The following is a 25467-nucleotide window of genomic DNA, read 5'->3' on the forward strand; positions in this document are numbered from 1 at the left end:
TGATTAGAACAATTATGTCACCTTGGCTAAGGTAGTACAATATCATCAAACACAGCCTAAAAAATGACAAACTATGGTAACTATTAATTTCCACCTATGAGCATATGAACTAGATTTATGGTTATATAAAAAAATTTAACAAACAAACCAGAAAATTGTATATAGCAAATAAGCCCCCAGTATGGCGATTTTATCCTCAGGTAAGAAAATTTTAAAGGAGTTAAGGAGAAAAAATAGAGGAAGAGATTAAAAGCAAAGCTGGAAGACACAGGAAGATTAGAAGAACTTTGGGAAACTGGTGAAGAAAACAGCAGGAAAAGAGAAAGAAGAAATAAAAACAGAAGAACAATAAAAATCTAGAATGTTCACATTCATATAAAAACAAGAACGATGAAGAAAAAGCAAAACAAAACAAAAAGAAGAGAAAATAAGAAAAAAAATGTTCACTTCAAGGTGTGTCTCTGCTATCACTAGTGGAACAAATGAGCAGAGTCCAGATCCATGTTGATTAATCCAAATAAACCAGCTGTAGATTTATGCCAGGTTAGTGGATTGTCCCAGCAAGTGTGCATCTTTATTTCCCCTGAAGTTTAAGTTGGTTTCTGGCTATGAGGCTGGGACCTGATTTGTTCCAGGTACTGTGTGTGCCTCCTGCTAGCTGGAACCCAGCTCCTTTCTGGCTGGAACTCAGCTCCTTCATTTCCTCCTAATTGAACTCAGCAAGCTCTAGCTGACACTGGCAGCTGGTAGATGGAGCTAGCCCTCAGCTTCTCAGAGTTCTGAGCTCAGTTTCCCTCTCCCCAAGATGGCTACCAGTTGACCCCTCTCGTGGGGAGGGCATCTGAATCCAAATACCTCACCAGCCACTACAGTCTACTGCATCCACTGCTCCATTCCACTGGTGCATTTCTCTGGGGAAACCTCAGGGGTCGCCAGTAGTCATAGTACATCTAGGCGCCTCTACCATGCAGTGAGTCAGGGCTCAGGAGGAAAGCACTGCTTGCCATCTCCCCTTCTTCTTTATTGAAATCTCTCTTCAATCTCCTCATGGGCTTCAATTCTTGCTTCAGATCCTTCCTGGGTCCCGGGGACCCACTTCCGTCTTTCTCATGTTGATATAGTCCAGTATCTGGACACCAAATCTCAAAGAGCCTCGTTCTCTTCTGTTTACCATTCTGCCATCTTCCCAAAAGTCTGGGGCTTGCACATTCTAGTGTAAACCTTTGTGTAAACAAAAAATTTTTCATTTCTCTTGGGTAAACAGCTAGGAGTTGACCAATAATTCATGTTATATTTTTATATGTATAAATTTTAATGTGTGTGTGTGTGCATTTCAGTGAATTTTAGATCAAACCCAGGTCCTCATGCTTGCCAGCCAAGTGCTCTACCAAAGAAATACATCCCCAGTCCACTAAGTGTATTTTTAATGTAAGAAAATAATGCCACACTATTTTGCCAAGTGTACTATTCAGCATTTTTATCAGCAATCTATATCATACTTGTAGTTGTTATACAGTCTCCTCAGCACTTGGCACTAACAATCTTTTTAACTGGAATCATTCCAGTGGGTGTGCAATGGCATCTGATTGTGGTTCTGGTTTGCATGACTTCAATGCTGAATGGTGCTCAGTATCTGTCTAAGCACTTTTTTGCCATCATATATATCATATATATTCTTGGTGCAGCACCTGCTGAAATCATTTGCCTATTTTCTATTGGGCTGTTAATCTGATTCTTGAGTTCAAAGAATTCTTTATACATGCAAGATACAAGCTATTACCAGATAAATGATTTAGGAGAAATATGATCTCCCAGTCTGAGAGGCTTGCTTTTTAATTTTAATAATGCAATTTAAAACTCATGTATTTTATGTTCTATTTAAGAAAATTTTGCATACCTCAAAATTCAGTAAGTTGTATTGTAGAATACTGTTTTGACTCTTTCATTGAGGTCTATGATTCATTTTAAATTAACTTTTATATATGGTGAAAAGGATTTATATTTTTACAAAGGGAAATTTCAAGACTACAGCTCTATTTGTTGAAAGAATACCTTTTCTCTATTGAAAATGCCTTTGTTGTGTTGTCAAAAATTAGGTGACCATGTATTTGTGGGTCAATTTCTAGATGCTTTATTTTGCTGTTTATAAAACTCAGTGGTGACTGCTCCCAGAGCAGGGGAGGTTTCCGGGCTGCCACAGCACCACTACCAGTGCAGGGGAGGCTTCCAGGCTGCCGTACCACCACTCCGAGTGCAGAGGAGGTGAGCCATGTGGGCAGCAGCAGCACACACACACACACATCCCTCTTCAACCTCCCCACCCCCCCAACTCCGTCAAAATGAGAAGACTCATAAACAAGTATCAAAACCAGACTTCCAGATCACCTACAGCAACCCCAAAGGGAAATGAAATAGAATAGTCTGATACTCAATCACCTGGAATCCCTGAACTGGCAACAAAAGAGGATCTGGAAAAAATAAAATCAGAAATAATTTCTCAGATAACAGCAGAGATTGTGCTCACAGTGCAAGACATGATTAAAAAATCTAGAGAGGAGCTGAGGAACATGATGGAGAATCCCAACATAGGAAACAAAGGGAATCCATAAAAGAGATGCAAACAGATTTCCAGGAGATTAAAAACTCTACTGAAAGTATACACAGGAGAATGAGCCAATATGAGGACAGAATTTCAGATGTAGAAGATAAGATTGCAATTAGTGAAAAGGAAAAGAAAAATCGCTTTAAAATTGTAAAGGACCACGGGAAATCAATCCAGCAGCTGCTAGACAATGCAAAGAATAACAAAAGACAGACTGCAGTCAATGCAGAAACAGGAGAGAGTACAGATGACACAAAAACACTGTTCACAGAAGTGATGGCAGAAAACTTCCCAAGTAGGGGAAAAGAACTTGACATACAGATAAGTGAGGTATATAGGACTCCAACTAGCCTTGATCAAAAAAAAAATCTACACATAGGCCTATAATTTTTAAGATTCCAGGGCTGGGGATTTAGCTCAGTGGTTTCACCGCCTGCTGTGCAAGTGCAAGGACCCAAGTTCGATCCCCGGTACCCCCCCAAAAAATTAAATTTTTAAGATTCCAGAAACTCAACAGAAGAACAAAGTTCTACAAGCAGTTAGAGAAAAGAAACAAATCACATACAAAGGAAAGCCCATCAGAATTACAGCAGACTTCTCAACACAAACCATCAAGGCAAGAAGAGCTTGGAGTGACATATTCCAAGCCCTAAAAGAAAACAGCCTCCAACCCAGATTGATGTACCCTGCAAAACTATCTTTCAAAATTGATGGAGAAATAAGATACTTTCATGATAAAGAGCACCTCAGGAACGTCATGAATACCAAATCAGCACTCCAAAAAATGTTAGACAATATCCTAGGAAGAGACAACACGGATCACAACCCCAGGAAACACAGCAGAATGAATTCGTCAGGCGTGACAAGAAATTAAATGCAAAGGAGGAGAATCCAACAAAAAGAAAAAGTCATGACAATGATAACTCAATACGTATCAGTTATAACCATCAATGTTAATGGTCTCAATTCACCAATCAAAAGAAATAGATTGGCAGAATGGGTCAAGAAGCAAGATCCAACAACATGCTACATATAAGAAACACACTTAATTCAAAAAGAAACTCATAGGCTGAAAGTGAAAGGGTAGAAAATAATACTCCATGCGACAGGAACCCAAAAAAAACCAGGAGTGCCCATCTTCGTTGCAGATCAAGTCGATTTCAAACCAACATTGATTAAGAGAGACAAAGGACACTACATCCTTGTAAAGGGAACAAATCAAGAGGAAGAGATGACAATCATAAATATCTATGCACCAAACACGAGTGTGCCCAACTATATAAAATAAATACTAACGGACATGAAAAGTCATATGTGCACTTATACAATAGTAGTGGGGGACCTCAATATCCCACTGTTACAAACAGATAGATCAACTAGATGAAAAATAAGTAATGAAATACTAGAACTCAATCAAACTCTTCAACAAATGAACTTAACAGATGTTTACAGAGTGTTCCACCCCCACCAAATCAGAATACACATTCTTCTCAGCTGCACATGGGTCATTCTCCAAAATACACCACATACTCGCTCATAGAACATGTTTAAATAAGTGTAAAGGAACTGAAGTTATCCCCTATATACTGTCAGACCATAATGTGATGAAATTGGAGATCAACAGCAAAAGAAACTGGTAAAATTTCATAAACACATGGAAATTGAACAACACACTTCTGAATAACCAATGGGTCATAGAGGAAATTAAAGGAGAAATCAGACAGTTCCTTCAATTCAATGACAATGACAATACAACATATCGGAATCTATGAGGCACAATGAAAGCAGTCTCATGAGGGAAATTCATAGCAGTGAATACTCATATGAGCAAACAGAGCGAGGCCAATTAAACAACCTGATGCTGAACCTCAAGCTTCTAGAAAAAGAAGAGCAGGACAAAACAAAAGTTCATACAAAGGATGAAATTATAAAGATCAGAGCAGAAATCAAAGCAATGGAGACTAAGAGAAGGATACAAAAAAATCAATGAAGCCAAGAGTTGGTTCTTCAAAAGAATAAACAAAATTGACAAACTCTTAGCCAACCTTACCAGAAAAAGGAAAGAAAAAGCCCACTACAATTTAAATTCTTCAATGAAATTGAAAGGGAAGCAATACTCCTGAATTCATTACTGGAAGCAAGCATCACCTTGATCCCCAAAGCAGAGAAAGACCCAACGAAAAAAGACAACCATAGGCCAACCTCACTAATGAACACAGATGCAAAAATCCTTAATAACGTATAGGCAAACAGAATGGAGACGATCATCAAGAAGATCATATACCCTGACCAAGTGGGATTCATCCCAGGGATGCAGGGATAGTTCAACATATGCAAATCAATTGATGTAATATACTATATCAATAAAGCCAAGGACAAAAGCCATATGATCATCTCAATAGATGCAGAAAAAGCATTCGACAATATCCAACACGCATTTATGATAAAAACCATACAAAAAATTGGACAGTCCTCTACCTCAATCTGATAAAAGCCATCTATGAAAAACCAACAGCCAATATCATACTAAATAGTCAAAAACTGAAATCCTTCACACTCAAATCAGGAACAAGACAAGGATCTCTACTATCACCACTCTTGTTCAATATAGTTATGGAAACATTAGCCACAGCAATTAGATAAGAGAAAGAAATAAAACGAATAAAGACAGGAAATGAAGAAGTCAAATTGTCATTATTTGCAGATGACATGATACTCTATATAGAAGACCCCAAGAACTCCACCAAAAGTCTTCTAGACTTAATAACCAAATTCAGTCAAGTAGCTGGTTATAAGGTCAACACACCAAAATCAATAGCTTTCCTCTACACGAATGACAGACTCACTGAGACAGAAATAGGGCAAACAATTCCTTTCACAATAACATCCAAAAAATTGAAATACCTAGGAATCAACATAATGAAAGAAATCAAAGACCTCTTCTCTGAAAACTATAGCACTCTGAGAAGAGAGATTGAAGGTATCAGGAAATGGAAAGACATCCCTTGCTCATGGGTAGGAAGAATCAACATAGTGAAAATGGCCATACTTCCAAAACTGCTATATAGATTCAATGCAATCCCAACTGAAATCCCAGCCGCATGCTTCACGGACCTTGAGAAATCAATCCAAAAATTCATTTAGAACAAAAAGAGACCCAGAATAGCAAAAGCAATTCTAGGTAACAGAGACATGGCAGGAGGTATCACATCCCCCAAACTGACACTATACTACAAAGCTACTGTGATAAAAACAGCATGGTACTGGCAATGAAACAGACCTGAGGACCAGTGGAACACAGTAGAAGATGCAGAAACAACTCCAGACACACTCAACCACCTCATCTTTGACAAAGGAGCCAAACACCCTCACTAGAGGAAAGGCAACCTCTTTAATAAATGGTGCTGGAAAAATTGGGTTTCAACTTCTCAAAGATTAAAACTAGACCTGTATCTCTCACCATGCACTAAACTAAAATAAAAATGGATTAAAGATCTAAATATTAAAACAGAAACACTGAACTGGCTGGAACAGAGCTTAGGTAGAACTCTTGAAGACACTGGGGTAGGAAAAGATTTTATGAACAAAACCTCAGTTGCCTGTGAACTTGCACAGTCAACAAGTGGGTCTCTTCTTATTAAGAAGAATAAGCACAGCAAGAGTAACCACCAGCACTGTGAAGAGACAACTCACAATGTGGGAAAACACCTTCACCAGTGGTCCCTCAGACAGAGGCCTATCTTGAATCTATAAAGAACTTACAAAGATCAGACCTCCCAAATTTAAAGACCCAATCCGAAAATGAGCATCTGAAATGAAAAGACATTTGTCAGACAAAGAAATAGAAAGGGCAAATAAACACATGAAAAAATGTTCAACATCACTGGTCATTCAAGAGATGCAAATGAAAACAACACTGAGATTCCACCTCACTCTAGAAAGAATGGCTGCTGTCATGAAATCAACCAATAACAAATGCTGGTGGGGCTGTGGGGAAAGAGGAACCCTGCTCCACTGCTGGTGGCAGTGTCAACTGGTGCAACCACTGTGGAAATCAGTATGGAGATACCTCAAAGAACTAGGACTGGAAGTCCCATTTGACCCAGCTATTCCCCTGCTGGGAATCTTCCACAAAAATTAAAAGAATCATACCACAGTGATGTATGTGTACCCATGTTCATAGCAGCACAATTTGTAGTAGCGAAAAGTTCAAAGCAGCCCAATTGCCCATCAACTGGAGACTGAATAAAGAAATTGTTGTTTTTTAGTAAAATGGAGTACTGCTCAGCCATAAAAAATGAGAAATGAGAGACATAGCTAAATGGATGCACACTGAGGAGATACTCTTATGTGAAATAAATTAGACACACATGTGCAAATGCCAAATAGTTTCCCTAGTATGAGAAACTGAAAGTGTAAATAAGGACTAAAAGGTATAATAGACAATATGAAATAGGAAGAAAAGGGGCAAAGGGGAAGGGGAAGTGGGAAGGGTAGGGGAAAGGAAAGAAGGGAATGGAATTAATATGAGAAAATGAAAAATGGAAACAAAGTCTTTGTAAACAGGGAGGGCTGGGCAAGGGGAAAAATAAGAACCAAGAAAGATTACGTAAAGGCAAATTTCCAATGATGAATGTCATTATATTGTATACCTAAAATATACCAATAAAATAAAAATTTTTTTAAAAGAAGAAAGGAACTAAACAACAACAAAAAACCCCTCAGTGGCTCTTAATCAGGGATTATTTTGTCCTCCAAGACATTTATAGCAATGAATGGACTGCAAATGTTATTAGTTGTCACAAATGAGAAGTGAGGGTGTTATTGGCATCTAGTGGGCAGAGGTCAGAGCTGTGGTTAAATATCCTAAAAATTATACAGCGCAGCAATCCATAACAAAGAAACATCCAGTCTAAAATGTCAATAGTACCAATGTTGAGAAACCATGGTCTAACTTAGAGTAACACACTTCTTGATTAGTATGGCTTTAGAATAAGTATTCACTGAAGTAGTGGTAAGTCCTTTAAACTGTTCTTTTAAATATATTCTTAGTTATTTTAAGCTCTTTGATTCCAATATAAATTTTAGAACCAGCTTATCAATTTCTACAAAAACTCCTGGCGATATTTTGACTGAATTTACACTGAATTTTTCAGTTAAATTTGGTTAGAACGAACATATAAGCAATACCAAGTCTTTCAAGCCATGAGTACGGTATATCTCTCAATTTATTCAGGTCTTCCTTTTTTCAGCAATGTTCTGTAGTATGAATTATAAAGGTGTAATGGTATTGATACATTTTACAAAATTAGTTCCCAAACATTTAATACTTTTATATAATCATGAATGTTATTTTAAACTTTCAACTCTTCACTGCAAGTATACAGAAATACAATTGAATCCTTGTTAGAATTACTTATACTTCTCATGGTTTTTAAAATCATATCCTATGGAACAATTTTCTTTGTCATGTTATATGAAATAGACAGCTTTACATTTTCCTCTGAAAATTGGATGTATGCCTTTTTTAAAATGTAATAGCTAAACCCTTCAGTACAATGTTATTTAGAATCATTAAAACCAGGTATCTTGTTATGTCCCTAATATTAAGAGAAAAAATTCAGTCTTTCACCATGAAGTCCGAAGTTACACACAGGTTTTTTGAGGGGTCAACTTTATCACTGAACTGATCTGAACTGAAGAAGTTCATTTCTACTCTTGGTTTCTTGAGAGCTTTTTAAATCACAAATAGGTGATAACGTTTTTCCAACTCCCTTTGCCTGATCTTGGTATCAATGCTTAAGAATATTCTTTTTACAAGAGTTCACATACGGCTGGATTTTTTTCTCCTACAATATTTGGTAAAATTTATCATTTTCTTTCATACATATTGGGTTATGAGGGTCAGTTCTTTGTAAGTTTTGGTAGTTTCTTTAAAAGAAGTTGTTTCTCTTGTGCTCACTTCGGCAGCACATATACTAAAAAGAAACTGTCTCTCTTATTTAAATTAATGAATTTACTGGCATAGTCCCTGTCAATCTTTTAATGTCTATATGATCTATAGTGATGTCCCTTGATTCCTGATATTAGGAACTGTGTCTTCTCCTCATGTCTTGTTTAAAAATCTGGTATAGGCTTATTCAGTTCAACTTTTGTCTTTGTTAACTTTATTATCTATTTTATATTTCATTGATTTGTTATCCTTATTTACTTTGCTCTTTTATTGTTTTTTGAGCTTCTCAAGGTAGGATCTGGAATCAATGAATTAGTATTTTTATTTTTTCTAACATAAGGATTTTAACTTTTGAATTGCTATCCATGTACTGCTTTAGCTGCATTCTTGATTTTTGATGGGTTATACATCCCAAGATATCATATGGATTTTAAGTTTTGAATTGCTATCTATGTACTGCTTTAGCTGCATTCTTGATTTTTGATGGGTTATACATCCCAAGATATCCACTGCAAGTTGAAAATACCATATGTCAAAAATGCATGGGAGGGCAGGGGATTTAGCTCAGTGGTTCTGCCGCCTCCCTTGCAAGCACAAGGTTCTGAGTTCGATCCCCGGTACCAAAAAAAAGAAAAAAATGCACGGGTTATTTTAATTCATCATTAAATCATTCATCATTAAATATCATTCATATTAAAATTCATTTAAAATATTTTCTAATTTCTCTAATGATTTCTTCTGTGAACTATGAATTATAGAGAAGTACACAGTCAAGTTTCTAAATATTTGGGGATTTTCCAGATACCTTTTGGTAATAATTGCACATAGCAGTTACATTTGTTTAGAGAATAAACTGCGTAATTTCAAGTCTCTTAAACTTACTCAAATTTGTCTTATGGTCCAGGATATGATCTATACTGGTCAATAGTCTGTGAGTACTTAAAAATCATGTGGCTGGCTCTACATAGGAGATCACCAAAACTCCACAGAAACTTGTAGATTTAATAACCAAATTTGGCAGCATAGCAGGATACAAAGTCAACACTCAAAAACCAATAGCATTCCTATACACTAATAACAAACTCACTGAGAGAGAAATTAGGGAAATGACACCTTTCACAATAGCATCAAGAAAAATGAAATACTTAGGAATGAATCTATCAAAGGAAGTGAAATACCACATTGAAAACTATAGTACTCTAAAAAAGGAGACTGAAGAGGATATCAGACAATGGAAAGATATCCCTGTTCTTGGATAGGCAGAACCAATATAGTGAAAATGGCCATACTTCCAAAACTGTTATACAGATTTAATATAATCTTAATCAAAATATCAATAGCATATCTCACAGAACTAGAGAAAATGATCCTAAAATCTATATAGAACCAGATGAGAACTAGAATAGCAAAAGCAATTCTGGGCAACAAGGGCAAGGCAGGAGCATCACAATCTCTGATTTGAAGTTACACTATAAAGCTACCATGATAAAAACAGCATTGTACTGGGAAAGAAAGAAACAAAGAAAGAAAACTGAACTGGAGGCTCGGTGGAACAGACAAAAGATACAAAAAGAACTCCAAGTATACTCAGCTACCTTATCTTTGATAAAGAGACCAAACAGCTTAACTGAAAGAAAGACAGGTGTTTAATAAATGGTGCTGGAAAAACTGGCTTTCCACATGCTGAAGATTAAATGTGACCCATACCTCTCACCATGCACTAAATTAAAATAGAAATGGATTAAATATCTAAATTTAAAACAAAAAAATAAATATCAAACAAAAACACTTAATCTGCTGGAAGACAGAACAGGTAAAACTCTTGAATACATAGTTATAGGGAAAGATTTTATGAACAAAACCCTGATCTCACAGGAAATATTACAAAGAATCAACAACTGGCATCACATCAAATTAAAAAGCTCTTGCACAGCAAAGAAAACCACCAACAGAGCGGGGGATTTAGCTCAGTGGTTTTGCCTTCTGCTGCCCAAGTGCAAGGACCCAAGTTTGATCCCTGGTCCAAAAAAAAAAAGAGAAAACTAACAACAGAATGAAAGAACCAACAGAATGGGAAAAAAATTTTGCCAGCTACCCCTCAGATAAAAGACTAATGTCTAGAATATATAAAAAGAACTAAAAAAAAAAATAATCACACCCCAAATTTAAAGACTCAATCCAAAATTGGGGATCTGAAATGAATAGGCACTTCTAAAATGAAGTACAAACAGCAAATAAATATAAGAAAAAATGTTCAACATTACTTGTCAATTGTGAAATGCCAATTAAAACAACACTGAGATGCCATTTTACTCCAGAAAGAATGACTATCATCAAGAAATCAGCAGGGCTGAGGACTTACCTCAGTAGCACCATGCCTGCCTTCCAAGTGCAAGATCCTGAGTTTGATACTCAGTACCAAATGAAAAAAAAAAAAAGAAAAGAAAAAAGAAATCAACCAATAACAAATGCTGGTGAGGCTGAGGTGAAAAAGGGACCCTTTTCCATTGTTGGTGGGAGTGTAAATTGGTACAACCATTTTGGAAATCAATATGCAGATTTCTCAAAAAACTAGAACTACAGGTTCCATTTGATGGAGTATCCCCCCCCCCTTCTAGGTATTTGGCTAGAACATCATAAACTGATATATGCATTCCCCTTATAGCAGCACAATTTATAACAGCTAAATTTTAGAAGCAGCCCATATGTCCATCAAGAGATGAATGGATAAAGAAAATATAGTATTAATACACAATGGAATACTACTCTGGTGTAAAGAAGGATAAATGAGACATTTTTAGGTAGATGGATACACCTGGAGACCACAATCTTAAGTGAAATAAATCAGACACAGAAGTTTAAACATGGCATTGATTCTCTTGTGTGAGAAACCCAAAAGGTAAACAAGGAGCATAATGGAGTAAAGATATTGAGAAGTAGGATGAACATGTTCAAATGGGAAGGGGAACAAGGGAGGGTGGAGGGGGAAGGGAAAGAAGAGAAAATGAATTTTTAAAAAAGGGAAATGGAAGGAAAAAATGGAAACAAACTTTTGTAAATGGGGAGGTAGAGGATTGAAGGGAGGGGAATGAGAAAAAAAGGAAGCAGGGTAATATTATGTATAGGTACAAATTCCCAGTGGTGAATGTGATTATTATATATAGCAAACATACTAATAAAAAAATAAAATTAAAAAAAATAATGTGGTACCTATATCTCAACAGTCTGGGAGTCTGAGGTACGAAGTGTGCAAGTCTGAGCCCAATCAAGACAACTCAGCAACTTAATGACTTGGCAGAATCACATATGAATAGATTAGTACAGGACCTAAAGAAAACGTGTGATGCCTCTTAACAATTTTTCAGAAAGATACTCCTTGAGATCATGATGCAAAAATCAATTGTGAGATAAAGGATGTCCTATGTGTTGCAACAAAACGTTGCTATAAAAATGAAGCAAAAGAACCCCACTCCATTCCATTTTTGCAGCTCTAGGAATTAGTATGTTTTGATTAGAACCTTAATATGCCCATTCCTTGTTTTATGATGGGTTACAGTTGCCAATATAGCCACTGTAAAGTTGAAAATACCTATGTCAAAATACATTTAACACACTTAATTGTACAAACATCACAGCTCAGCAACAAAGTACACTGTACAGTACCACTGTTTACGCTTGTGATCCTGTAGCTGATAGAACTGTGGCTCACTGCTGCTGCTGCTTCAAACAAGCATATCATACTACATATTTCTTGTGGGGGCCTCCCCCCCCCCGCTAGAACTCTTGAGTGCCTTTTACGGGCATGTCTGGGCCTGTTGCAAGTCTAGGCCTGTTGCAAGTCTACCCGGCAACAAGGAAGTAGCCCCAGTACCCTCCCCTTGCTCCTTCCCTCTAGCCCTACGGTATATATGCTGTAGCAGCTTCCGCAATAAACAAGACTTGATCAGAAACCTGTCTTGTCTCCATCTCTCGTGTCCCCTGTCCTTTGTCATTCTCACTCCCCCTCTAGGGTCTCCGTTGACTTACCCGCGGGACAGGACAATTTCTATTCCAAGAAAATATAAAAATTGGAATTAATATTGTTTCTGTTGAACATATATTGTTTTTGAACCATTATAATGTCAACAAATCATAAAGCAGGAATTGTCAGTATAATAGTGTTTAGAAAAGTATTAACCCATCAGGCTTAAAGTTACTATCCAAAAAGTTGGTTAGGGGCCGAGGATTTACCTCAGTGGTTCTGCTGCCTGCCTCGAAAGCACAAGGTCCTGAGTTTGATCCCCGGTACAAAAAAAAAATGTTGGTTGGACTTAAGCTGGCATCTGTGAACTTGGCTATTGAGCAGTATTCTGCAACTGATATAAAACTGATGCACTCACTACACTTAAACTATCTATTCAAACAATGTGGTTTATGTTATGTGGTTTCAGGGAGTCTGGAATTTTGGTATGTGCTAAGCCTAGGTGTTTACAATAAATACTCTCAGGGCCCAGGATTTAGCTCAGTGGTGCTGATGCCTGCCTCCCAAGCACAAGGTCCAGACTTCAAACTCCAGTACCAAAAAAACAACAAAAACAAAAACAAAAACAAAAACTTTGGGCACTGAGTCTGTAAAAAGGGCTTCCTTGGGCAGAAATATATATATATACACACACACATATATATACATACACATACATACATCATATATATATACATATATATACATATATATGTGTGTGTGTGTATATATATATATGTATCACTCGTACTACAATGAAATGGTACAGAGAATAAGCTCTGTGTGACCTGTCACTAGGAAGAGAGCAGAGAAAACTTTCACTTGGGTTCCTCCAAATTCCAGCAGTATTTTTCTCTTAATGATCCAGGTGTGTGTCCTTACTATACTGGCTATAAAAAATCTTAGCCATGCATACAACTGTATATCAAGTTGTCTTTTTTTTTTCTCTTAAATTCTTTTACTGGTACATTTTAGGTACACAACACAATTACATTTCTCATTGGGAACTTGTACTTTTATACGATGCATCTTGGTTCTTACTTTTTTCCCCATTCCTAGTCCTCCCTTCACCCCCTCCACCCTTCCCTATTTACAAAGACTTTATTTCCATTTTTTCCATTTCTCATCATTTTTCCTTTCCCTTCTTTCCTTTCCCCTGCCCCTCCCACTACCCCTACCCCTTTGGATCTTTTCTTCCTATTTTGCATTATCGATTATTCATTCTAATCATTGGTACATTTTAGGTATACAATATAATGACATTCATCATTGGAAATTTGCACCTTTACATAATCTCTCTTGGTTCCCATCTTTCACCCTTGCCCAGGCCTCCCTTCAACCCCTCCATTCCTCCCTATTTACAAAGATTTTGTTCCTATTTTTCCATTTCCTCATATTAATTCCATTCCTTTCTTTCCTTTCCCCTACCCCTCCCACCTCCTTCCCCTTTGCCCCCTTTCTTCCTATTTCACATTACCTATTATACATTTAGTCCTTACTTACACTTTCAGTTTCTCACACCAGAGAAACTATTCGGTATTTAAACATGTGTGCCCTATTTATTTCACTTAAGAGTATCACCTCAATGTGCATCCATTTAGCTATAAATGTCTCTAATTTCTAATTTTTTATGGCTGAGTAGTACACCATTTTATTTAAAAACACACATTTTCTTTATCTAGTCTCAAGCTGATGGGCATTTGGGCAGTTTCCAAGTTTTAGCTATCACAAACTGTGCTGCTATGAACATGGGCGCACATATTATCACTGTGGTATGATTCTTTTAATTCTTTGGGGAAGATCTCCAGCAGTGATATAGCTGGGGCAAAAGGAATATCCAGTCCTAGTCCTTTGAGGTATCTCCATACTGATTTCCACAGTGGTTGCACCAGTCTACACTCCCATCAGCAGTGGAGCAGGGTTCCTCTTTTCCTACAGACCCACAAGCATTTGTTATTGGTTGATTTCATGAGAGCAGCCATTCTTTCTGGAGTGAGGTGGAATCTCAGCATAGTTTTCACTTGCATCTCTCGAATGACCAGTGATGTTGAACATTTTTTCATGTATTTATTTGCTATTTCTACTTCCTTGTCTGAGACATGTCTATTCATTTCAGATGCCCATTTTTGGATTGGGTCTTTAAATTTGGGAGGTCTGATCTTTTTAAGTTCTTTATAGATTCGAGATAGTACACCTTTGTCTGAGGAAGAGCAGGTGAAGATTTTTTCCCACATTGTGGGTTGTCTCTTCACACTGCTGGTGGTTTCTTTTGCTGGGCAGAAGCATTTTAATAAGAAGAGATCCCACTTATTGATTGTTTGTGCTAGTTCACGGGCAACTGAGGTTTTGTTCATAAAATCTTTTCCTACACCAATGTCTTCAAGAGTTCTACCTAACCTCTGTTCCAACTGGTTCAGAGTTTCTATTTTAATATTTAGATCTTTAATCCATTTTGATTTTAGTTTAGTGCATGGTGAGAGATATAGGTCTAGTTTTAATCTTTGGCAAGTTGAAGTCCAATTTTTCCAGCACCATTTATTAAAGAGGCTATCTTTCCTCCAATGAGGGTCTTTGGCTCCTTTATCAAAGATGAGATGGCTGAGTGTGTCAGGCATTGTTTCTGTATCTACTAATATGTTCCACTGGTCCTCAAGTCTGTTTCTTTGTCAGTACCATGCTGTTTTTATCACAGTAGCTCTGTAGTAGAGTTGCAGGTTGGGGATTGTGATACCCCCTGCCATGTCTCTGTTACCTAGAATTGCTTTTGCTATTCTGGGTCTCTTTTTGTTCCAAATGAATTTTTGGATTGTTTTCTCAAGGTCCATGAAGTATGCTGCTGGGATCTCAACTGGAATTGCATTAAATCTATATAGCAGTTTTGGAAGTATGGCCATTTTCACTCTATTAATCTTTCCTACACAGGAGCAAGGGATGTCTGTCCATTTTCTGATATCATCTTCAATCTCTCTTTTCAGAGTGCTATAGTTTTCAGAGAAGAGGTCTTTGATTTCTTTCGTTAGGTTGATTCCTAGGTATTTCAGTTTTTTGGATGCTATTGTGAAAGGAATTGTTTGCCCTATTTCTGTCTCAGTGCGTCTGTCATCCGTGTAGAGGAAAGCTATTGATTTTTGTGTGTTGACCTTGTAACCAGCTACTTGACTGAATTTGGTTATTTAGTCTACAAGACTTTTGGTGGAGTTCTTAGGGTCTTCAATATAGAGTATCATGTCATCTGCAAATAATGACAATTTGACTTCTTCATTACCTATCTTTATTCCTTTTATTTCTTTCTCTTGTCTAATTGCCATCGCTAATGTTTCCAGAACTATATTGAACAAGAGTGGTGATGGTGAACATCCTTGTCTTGTTCCTGATTTGAGTGTGAAGGATTTCAGTTTTTGACCATTTAGTATGATATTGTCTGTTGGTTTTTCATAGATGGCTTCTATCAGTTTGAGGTAGAGACCATCTATTCCTATTTTTTGTAGGGTTTTTATCATAAATGCATGTTGGATTTTGTCAAATGCTTTTTCTGCGTCTATGGAGATAATCATATGGTTTTTGTCCTTGGCTCTATTGATATAGTGTATTACACTGATTGATTTGTGTATGTTGAACCATCCTTGCATCCCTGGGATGAATTCCACTTGATCAGGGTGTGTGATATTCTTGAAAATCTTCTGCATTCTATTTGCCAGTATCTTATTAAGGATTTTTGCATCTATGTTCATTAGTGAGATTGGCCTACAGTTCTCCTTTTCGGTTGGGTCTTTCTCTACTTTGGGGATCAAGGTGATGCTTGCTTCCAGGAATGAATTTGGGAGTATTGCTTCCCTTTCAATTTCATTGAAGAGTTTAAACAGTAGTGGCAGCAGTTCCTCTAAATGTTTTGTAGAATTTAGCGGTGAAGCCATCAGGGCCTGGGCTTTTCTTAGTTGATAAGTTTTTAATTACGTTTTCAATTTCATTGGTTGATATTGGGTTGTTCAGAATTTTTAGGTCTTCTTCATTCAAATGTGGTAATTCACATGTATCTAGGAATCTGTCCATTTCTTCTGTGTTGTCCATCTTATTGATGTATACGTTCTGGAAGTAGGTATTGATGATCCTCTGGATTTCTGCTGGGTCTGTTGTAATTTCACCCTTTTCATTCCTAATTGCATGGATTTGGGCCTTTTCTTTCCTTTTTCTGATAAGGTTGGCTAAGGGTTTGTCAATTTTGTTTATTGTTTTGAAGAACCAACTCTTGGCTTCATTGATTTTTTTCTGTATCGTTCTCTTAGTCTCCATTGCATTGATTTCTCCTCTGATCTTTATAATTTCCTCCCTTGTATGAGCTTTGGGGTTTTCCTGCTCTTCGTTTTCTAGAAGCTTGAGGTTCAGCATCAGGTTGTTTAATTGGGCTTGTTCTGTTTTCCTAGTGTGCATATTCGCTGCTATGAATTTCCCTCGTAAGACTGCTTTGTGTCCCACAGATTCCAATATGTTGTATTGTCATTGTCATTTAATTGAAGGAACTGTCTGATTTCTTCTTTAATTTCCTCTGTGACCCACTGGTTATTCAGAAGTGTGTTGTTCAATTTCCACGTGTTTATGAAATTTTTCGAGTTTCTTTTGCTATGGATCTCCAATTTCATCACACTATGGTCTGATAATGTACAGGGGATAACTTCAATTCCTTTGCACTTACTTAAACATGTTCTATGTGTGAGTATGTGGTCTATTTTGGAGAATGTCTCATGTGCAGCTGAGAAGAATGTGTATTCTGATTTGGTGGGGTGGAAGACTCTGTAAACATCTGTTAAGTTCATTTGTTCAAGAGTTCGGTTGAGTTCTAGTATTTCATTAGTTATTTTTTGTCTAGTTGATCTATCTGTGACAGTGGGGTGTTGAGGCTCCCCACTACCATTGTATAGTGCATATATGACTTTTCATGTCCATTAGTATTTGTTTTATATAGTTGGGCACACTAGTGTTTGGTGCATAGATATTTATGATTGTCATCTCTTCCTGTTGGATTGTTCCCTTTACAAGGATGTAGTGTCCTTCTTCATCTCTCTTAATCAGTGTTGGTTTGAGATCTACTTGATCTGCAAAGAGGATAGCTACTCCTGCTTTTTTTTGTGTTCCTGTTGCACGGAGTATTGTTTTCCACCCTTTAACTTTCAGTCTGAGTTTCCTTTTGACATAAGTGTGTTTCTTGTATGCAGCATATTGTTGGATTTTGCTTCTTGACCCATTCTACCAGTCTATTTCTTTTGATTGGTGAATTGAGACCATTAGTGTTGATGGTTATAACTGAAATGTATTGATTTATCATCACCATGACTTTTTCTTTCTGTTGGGTTCTCCCCCTTTACATTTAATGGTTCTCCCCCTGTACATTTAATATCTTGTCATGCCAGATGGGTTCATTCTGCTTTGCTTCCTGGGGTTGTGATCCTCAATGTCTGTTCCTAGGATATTGCATAAAATTCTTTGGAGTGCTGGTTTGGTATTCATGAAGTTCCTAAGGTGCTCATTGTCATGAAAGTATCTTATTTCTCCATCCATTTTGAAAGATAGTTTTGCAGGGTACATCAATCTGGGTTGGAGGCTGTTTTTCTTTTAGGGCTTGGAATATGTCACTCCAAGCTCTTCTTGCCTTGATGGTTTTTGTTGAGAAGTCTGCTGTGATTCTGATGGGCTTTCCTTTGTATGTGATTTGTTTCTTTTCTCTGACTGCTTGGAGAACTTTGTTCTTCTGCTGAGTTTCTGGAATCTTAACAATTATATGCCTATGTGTAGATTTTTTTTGATCAAGGCTATTTGGAGTCCTATATGCCTCACTTATCTGTATGTCAAGCTCTTTTCCCCTGCTTGGGAAGTTTTCTGCTATCACTTCTGTGAAGAGTTTTTTTATGTCATCTGCACTCTCTCCTGTTTCTTTATTGACTTCAATCAGTCTTATGTTATTCTTCTTTGCATCATCTAGCAGCTGCTGGATTGATTTCTCATGTTCCCTTATAATTTTGAAACAACTTTTCTTTTCCTGGTCACTAATTGCAATCTTCTCTTTTATATCTGAAATTCTGTCCTCACATTGGCTCATTCTGCTGTGTAGACTTTCAATGGAGTTTTTCATGTCCTGGAAATCTATTTGCATCTGTTTTATGGATTCCATTTGTTTCCTATGTTAGAATTCCATCATGTTCCTGAGTTCCTCTCTAGATTTATTAATCATGTCTTGCACTAGGAGCCCAATTTCTCCTGTTATCTGAGAAATTATTTCTGATTTCATTGTTTCCAGATCCCCTTTTGTTGCCAGTTTAGTGGGTCCAGGTGGTTGAGTGTCAGAGTGTTCCATCTCATTTTCCTTTGGGGTTGCTGTAGGTGATCTGGAAGTCTGGTTTTGAGACTTATTTATGTGTTTTCTTATTTCGACTTGGGGGGCAGGGGGGTGCTGTTGGCACCCACAAGGCTCACCTCCTCTGAGCTGGGAGAGGTAGGCCAGGGTCTGGGATTGGCAGTAGGGATGGTGGCCCAGAAGCCCCTTCCTCTGGGCCAGGAGTGGCGGGATGGAGGCCCAGAAGCCCCTTCCTCTGGACCAGGAGCAGTGGGACTGCGGCTCAGAAGCCCCTACCTCTGGGCAGGAATTCTTTAAATGCTGAGAACTTGGTTAGCTCCAGTACAGTGGTCTGGTGGTCTGGTGTCCTCTGTGTCTTTGTAGTGTGAAACCAGGTGGCTGTCTGCAGTGGGCCGATTCGGTGGTTTCAGCACAACGGGCAACCTGGGGACCTTGGGACCGCATCCCGTAGACCTGCCTGTCTGCAGCTGGCTGATTCGGTGTTTTCAGTGCAACTCAGGTTGTCTAAGTCTTGATGATGGTGATTCCCAACACAAATATAAGATCTAACTTTTTTCAATGGGACATTTTCCAGGATAATGTCCAAAAGCGTGATTTTTCCACAATGAAATTTTGCCTTCACTTAAGTGATTTCATGTTAAATGACATTTTCCTTGTATAAATAACTAGTAGGTTCATTACTTTAATTATTCTTTGTTTGCTTTCTCCCATTTCAGAACCACAGAACTTTGACAATTTGTCTATTAAGTATATTTTTATTAGTATATGTTAATTTTAGTATATATTAATTTTATAAAATAGTGCCTTATTTTAATTTAAATATCTTAAAGGCCAAAGATAAGCTACAATGAACATTATTAGACTATCCATTTGGTGTTATTCTTCATCATTAGTCCATATCTCTTATATCTGTAAATTATACAATCAGTAACATTATTCCATCGCATGACTCCATGTAGGCTAAAAATTGCAGGAATACTGACACAAAATTAAGTAAAATTCAGTAGGCTCTTAAAAATATTAAGACAGATAAGTAAATACTGAGAGATCCAAGGAATTTTTTTAATATGAAACTTGACTTTATACTGTTTTTTGGTGGTTTCCTTTACTGATTTTCAAGATGAATAATTATTGCTGAAGTCTACATTATCTATTGATAACAATAAATTTCCTCCTAGCTTTGTCAAACAAAAAGGTGAGTCTAAAACTCTGAAGAGTTTTAAAGTCCATATTTGGAATTGTGTTACTGAAAAAATTACCTTAGTATCTTTTCTTGTGCTAGTTTTTACTATGACTACACCTGAGAAAAGCAATATGCAAAAAACTCTGAAGAAGGAACTCATGTTTCTACCCCATACCCACTGGGAAATTATAAGAAAATCTAGCTGGTACACGTATAATCACTATAATCAGGTTCTTTTGTGCAAACCAGAAAAGTCATTTTATATAAGTAAAGATGGAATGTATCAGATTTATAGAATGTGGGGTTTTTTTGCCTTATATTAATTATATCATAAAACCATGAAAAATGATTCATCAAGATATATATTATTGATTTTCCAATCCATACACAATATACTTGCATCTGTAATTTTAGCAGGCATCAAAATCATTTGTTGATTTAAGGAATCACTTTAGTTCTCAGTTTAAAATATCTACATTTTCTCTGCTCATTTTCCTAAGAAAAGTAATAAGCACCTAATTTATCATGTACTAACCTTTAAATGATTGCTTGCAACAGCCTTATGTAAGGGCAGAATTCCATGTATACTTTCACAATTAACATTAGCACCAGCTTTTAATAATTCTACAATTATATCACTAAATCCCTCATTAGATGCCTCATGAAGTGGTGTCCAACCTAAAAAGGGAAAAAGAGAAAAATAAAAGAACAAGCTGTTCCTTACCACATTCATGTAATGTCTTTATTATTAAATTTTTTTGCATCAGTGGAATTAATCTTTATGTATATCCCAGTATTGACAAGAAATAATACAGTATTGAAAACCATAGCCTTAAAATGTGTCAGTTTCATTTTTAAAAACTAATTGATCTCTTCATAAATATTGATGAAAAAGATTAAAAGGATATAAGATATAATGGAACCAGAGTAAATGCTAATCATTTCAATTTGTTTCAACACAGCTATTAAAATGGCTTTCATATTCATTTCTTTGCACTGTCACATTGCTCTTAAAAATGGCATCTTGCTCTATTAACCATTGTGTTTTCCCTCTGGAGTTCATCATACAAGATTTTTGTGCATAAGCAAAATGTTAGAAGATCAATTTCTAAACTGGTAGTTTAGAATAAAAATGAGAGAAAAGAGAAAAAAAGAACACTATAAGGGAAGGAAGAAGGAAAGGAAGGGATAGGAAAATGAGAATATTTTGCATCAGCTTCAAACTGGGAATGGAATTAAAGCTTCCCAAGCAAAAGGTCTAAGTCTTTTACTTCTCATTCTCTATCCCCCTTTGAATGCTCTCAAGTGGATGCAAAAGCTATTTCAAAGAAGGATGTTACTTTAGCAATGCTGAATCATACTATTAAATTGAAAAATACATAGTGTTAAAAAGATTGCTCAAAGTTAGTTATATCAGCCAGGATGGAAATTGGAGAAGGGGATAAAATGTTAATTTCAGGGAGGTCAAATGATATAAACAATTAGATTAAAAGTATCCAAACCTGCATTGTCTTTCAGATTCACATCTGCTCCAGATTCTATCAGAATTTGAACTAGGGACAAATCTCCTCTTCTGGCAGCTGAATGAAGCTGGCTTTCCCCTCTGGCATTCCTCTTACTGATCCCAGTTGTCTTCATTTCAGCAAATTTGCCAAGCAAAACTGAGTCTGGAACAATTTCCCCAAAATAGTGTAAACACATCACATCAGTTAATAGTAACTGCTCTATTGTTCACTAGAACTTGTAAAAAAATTATAGAGTATTTAAGCACATACTTTGGATTCATTCTAACAGTTGGTCAAACACTTGATAAACTTGTTTCAGTTATACAGTCATCTCATTCTCAGCAGTCCTTCAGCAATGGCTAAAAGTTTTCTTATCCAAATTATGATACTATAAAAATCCTTTGTATACAGCTAGTCTTTACCTCAGGAGGTGTGTTCCTATCACATAAGGTGCCAAATACTAAACATGGGTCTTTTGGGTTCTCTATTTTTTTTTCACAAAAACTTCAGTACAATAGCATTGTCCAAAGAGGTTTTTTTTAGTTTTTTCTTTGCAGTGCTACTTAGAGAAACTTACATTAAAGCAATGAACAGATCATATACCCTCCCCCATTTTTCTCCCTGATCCCTGCTAAAAGGATAGTACAATATATATTTAAAGAATCATATAAAGAAAATAGAGAAGGAAAGAATAAAAGACAAACTTCAACAATTTGGGGGGAGTTGAAAAGTCACCGGTGAACAGAGTATGAACTGACTTAACAGAGTGTGGAATACTCCAACGTAAGTGTCTACAAAAGGAAGAGAGCCAGTCTAATCCCAGGCAGTCGGCACTTTTGAAAGGCAAGTGTGTGGAACAGAGCAGAGAGACTGATTAAAATTTATATATAGAAATGTTAGCACTCCAAGTTCCTTTTCCCAGCTCTGAATTGACGGGCAATCACTTCTCTTATTCCAGATCCTCATCCCAAAGCTAGGGACATGGAGATTTATTTTCTGTAGGAGCTGCATCAGAGAAGATTTGGACTGAGATGTAAGGCAAAACAGAGTTAGGGTAATGAAACAGAAAAGAACATTCATTAAATCAGCAGCACCAGTACCACCTAGCAAATTTCCAAGAAATGCAAATTTCCCAGCTCGCCCCAAACCTACTTTGGAAGGCACACTCTAAAATGGCTCCTACCAATGCAGAAACTTATCTTGAAGGATAAAAGTCTCATCTGCCAGATTACAGTATTTATTGCGTGGAAATAAGGGATGAAATCATAAGTGACTAGAAGGAAATGCCAAGTGATCATTTAAGTATTATAGGATGAAATTTCATATTTCTATTAAAAAATAATTTCTTTTAAGGTAACAACTTGAAATACCATCTTTTATTCCTGAATACCTATATCACTCATTAATTAGGATCTCAGGATGTGTCAGCATATTCATGCTGGGTCTTCTAGCCATTTTACTTTTTAAAGTCATAAACTGTTTCTGTGGTCTTGGCGCTGAATTAAGAAATTGCTTCTGAACACCTCAGGAGGATGAATTAAAAAATAAATAAAATGGCTTCTAATGATCTTCACTTTTTGGTATTTGTGGCTTCATGAATAATTTGCTTCTAACCAACACTACCTCAATATTAAAGGTATTTCACTTCCTTGATCAATTTTAACACATCCCTCTGGCTGCAGACTTGCTCTATTGCTTTTAGTTTGTATGCTTTGATAATGCATGGAGGGATGATGGAGAACCCCCTGCAGAATGATCAGTAAGGAACTGAGGCCCTCAGGCCAACTACCCTCAAGAAAGTAAGTTCTTGTGAACAACCATATGTTGTAGGGGACAGGGGAAGGGGACGTTACCAGAACCTCTGCAGTTAGTCCTGGTCTCCTGCGAGCCACGGCGGCACACGGCGAATTACAGGAAAGGTAGAAAAATGAGACCGAGAAGAAGCTGAGCTTTGGGTCTGATCAGTGCTGCTCTGGGCGGCAAAGACAAAGCCCCCAGCTTACCACACCTTTTATTCAGTACATCCGGAGAAACAAATGTAACAAATGACTTGCAGAGAGTTCAATAGTTCACATTGGGATAAACAAGGTGTAAGGGAAGGCTTGCAGAGAGTTCAGTACATCTCCGGCAAACAAGATGTTAATCAGTCCAAGAACAATGAGGAACTGAGCAGATGTTTGTTCTCCCAGGATGTTTCTTGTCCTGGAGAATCACAGCATCACTGGATCACTGAAGTCTCAGTTGTGACCGGAGGCCAAACTGGAGTTATTCTGTAGCTGGGCTGTAGGCAAGAGAACTAGGCTAACCAAATGATTTATCCCTAGAATTATGTAGCATTGCTCCCAACAATATGTGGTTGAAGGTATATCCTTCCCCAGGCCAGCTTGCAGTCCTAATCAATACCTTGACTGCAACCTACCTGAGAACCTGTAGATTACTTGGTTAAGACATACTCAATTCCTGACTTACAGAAATCATGAGATAATAAATGGGTGTTGTTTTAAAACTGTTAAGTTTGTGATAATGTGTCATGTAGCAACAGAGACAACTAAGACACCTACTAAATCAGACTCTCTGAGGGTGGGGCCCAGAAATCTGTGTTTAAACTTTACAGATGATTTTGACACAAGATAAGGTTTGAGAACCACTGCATTGAAATGGGTGTGTTAGCACACACCTGTAGTCCCAGCCACCAGAAAGGCTGAAGCAGGAGAATCTTGGGTTCAAGGCCAACCTGGGTAGCATGGACACCCACTCCACCTCAGATGAAAAGAAATCCACTGCATTAAACCATGAAAACTTTCTTACTGTATTTCCTAAATGCCAGAAGCCACACATACAATTTTAGGGTAAGAGACAAAAAAATGGAGAATCACAGGGCAGACTACAGCTATCTTCCACTGCTTTTAAAAGACACTGCTTTTAAAAGAGAACTGCACAGGGATGCCGTACCAAGGTCACGAGTCATGTGGAACACACCAAATCAGCCTGTACCCCGGCAGCAATCCACTGAACACTTACCACCCCCCGCCCCACTCCCCTGGCCTCATCTCTGTATGGCCACCTGGTTCCACACTACAAAGACGCAGAGGACACCGGTCCACCAGACCACTGTATTGGGTAAGGTGGAGTCATCTTCACCTCCCACCAGGACCAGTACTATCTTCAGGGGAAGGGCAGCTGGAACCTGCAATAAAACTCTGCAAAGTTCAAACCTACAGGAGGACAGGGAGCTCAACTTGGGATTTGCAGCCATAAATCTGCCTGAATCTCACAGGTCTGCGACTAGCATGCTGAGACTCATTGACTTATATCTGCACACTGCTACCCACGTTGTCTATTGTGACAGCAGAGACATACCCTGACAGAGGCCCTTCATCTTCATGTTTTGTTTTTTTTGGTACCGGGGATCAAACTCGGGTCTTTGCACTTTCCCAAAATTAGTATTATTAGTTTGGGGTTTTTTCTCTTTCTTTTCTTTTGCTCCTCTTATCTTTAATTTTTTTCCTACTCTTTGCAAATATTTTTCTCTCCTTTTTTCTTTTCTTTTCTTCTTTCTTTTCTCTTTCCTTTCTCTCTCTCTTACATTCACTCTCTTGCTCTCCCACATTGTTCATCTTCCCTTTTTGTCCCTGTTTTGGTCCTCATTCTTCTTAATTTTCTTTTTATTCTCTTTTTCCTTCTCACCTGTGTCCTCTGGCCACACTGCTAACCTTCCCCTATCCTTCTTCCCATCTGTCTCTCCCTCCCCAACCCCTTCTAACTCCCCATCCCAAAGGGTAAAGTTGTTATATTGAAGAGTTTATTCACTATATGTTGGGTTGGGCCTCGATCTTGATTTAATTCACACAGCTAAAGGTCATAGATTAATAACTACC

General features: G+C 37.4%; 1 protein-coding gene across 1 annotated transcript in view; it reads right to left on the minus strand.

The window, feature by feature from the left end:
- Positions 1-25467, minus strand: part of Ankrd31 (ankyrin repeat domain 31) — a 257731-nt gene that overhangs the window by 77125 nt on the left and 155139 nt on the right. The window contains exons 16-17 of the mRNA XM_021252381.2: positions 21587-21751; positions 20620-20762 (exon numbers count right to left, since the gene is read on the minus strand). Of these exons, the coding sequence (XP_021108040.1) occupies positions 20620-20762; positions 21587-21751 (308 nt within the window). The remainder of the gene's footprint in view (positions 1-20619; positions 20763-21586; positions 21752-25467) is intronic.

Source organism: Heterocephalus glaber, unplaced genomic scaffold, assembly GCF_053883595.1.
Source record: "Heterocephalus glaber isolate CG9 unplaced genomic scaffold, H.glaber_assembly_v1.0 deba00001788, whole genome shotgun sequence".
In the NCBI taxonomy this organism is placed as follows: domain Eukaryota; kingdom Metazoa; phylum Chordata; class Mammalia; order Rodentia; family Bathyergidae; genus Heterocephalus; species Heterocephalus glaber.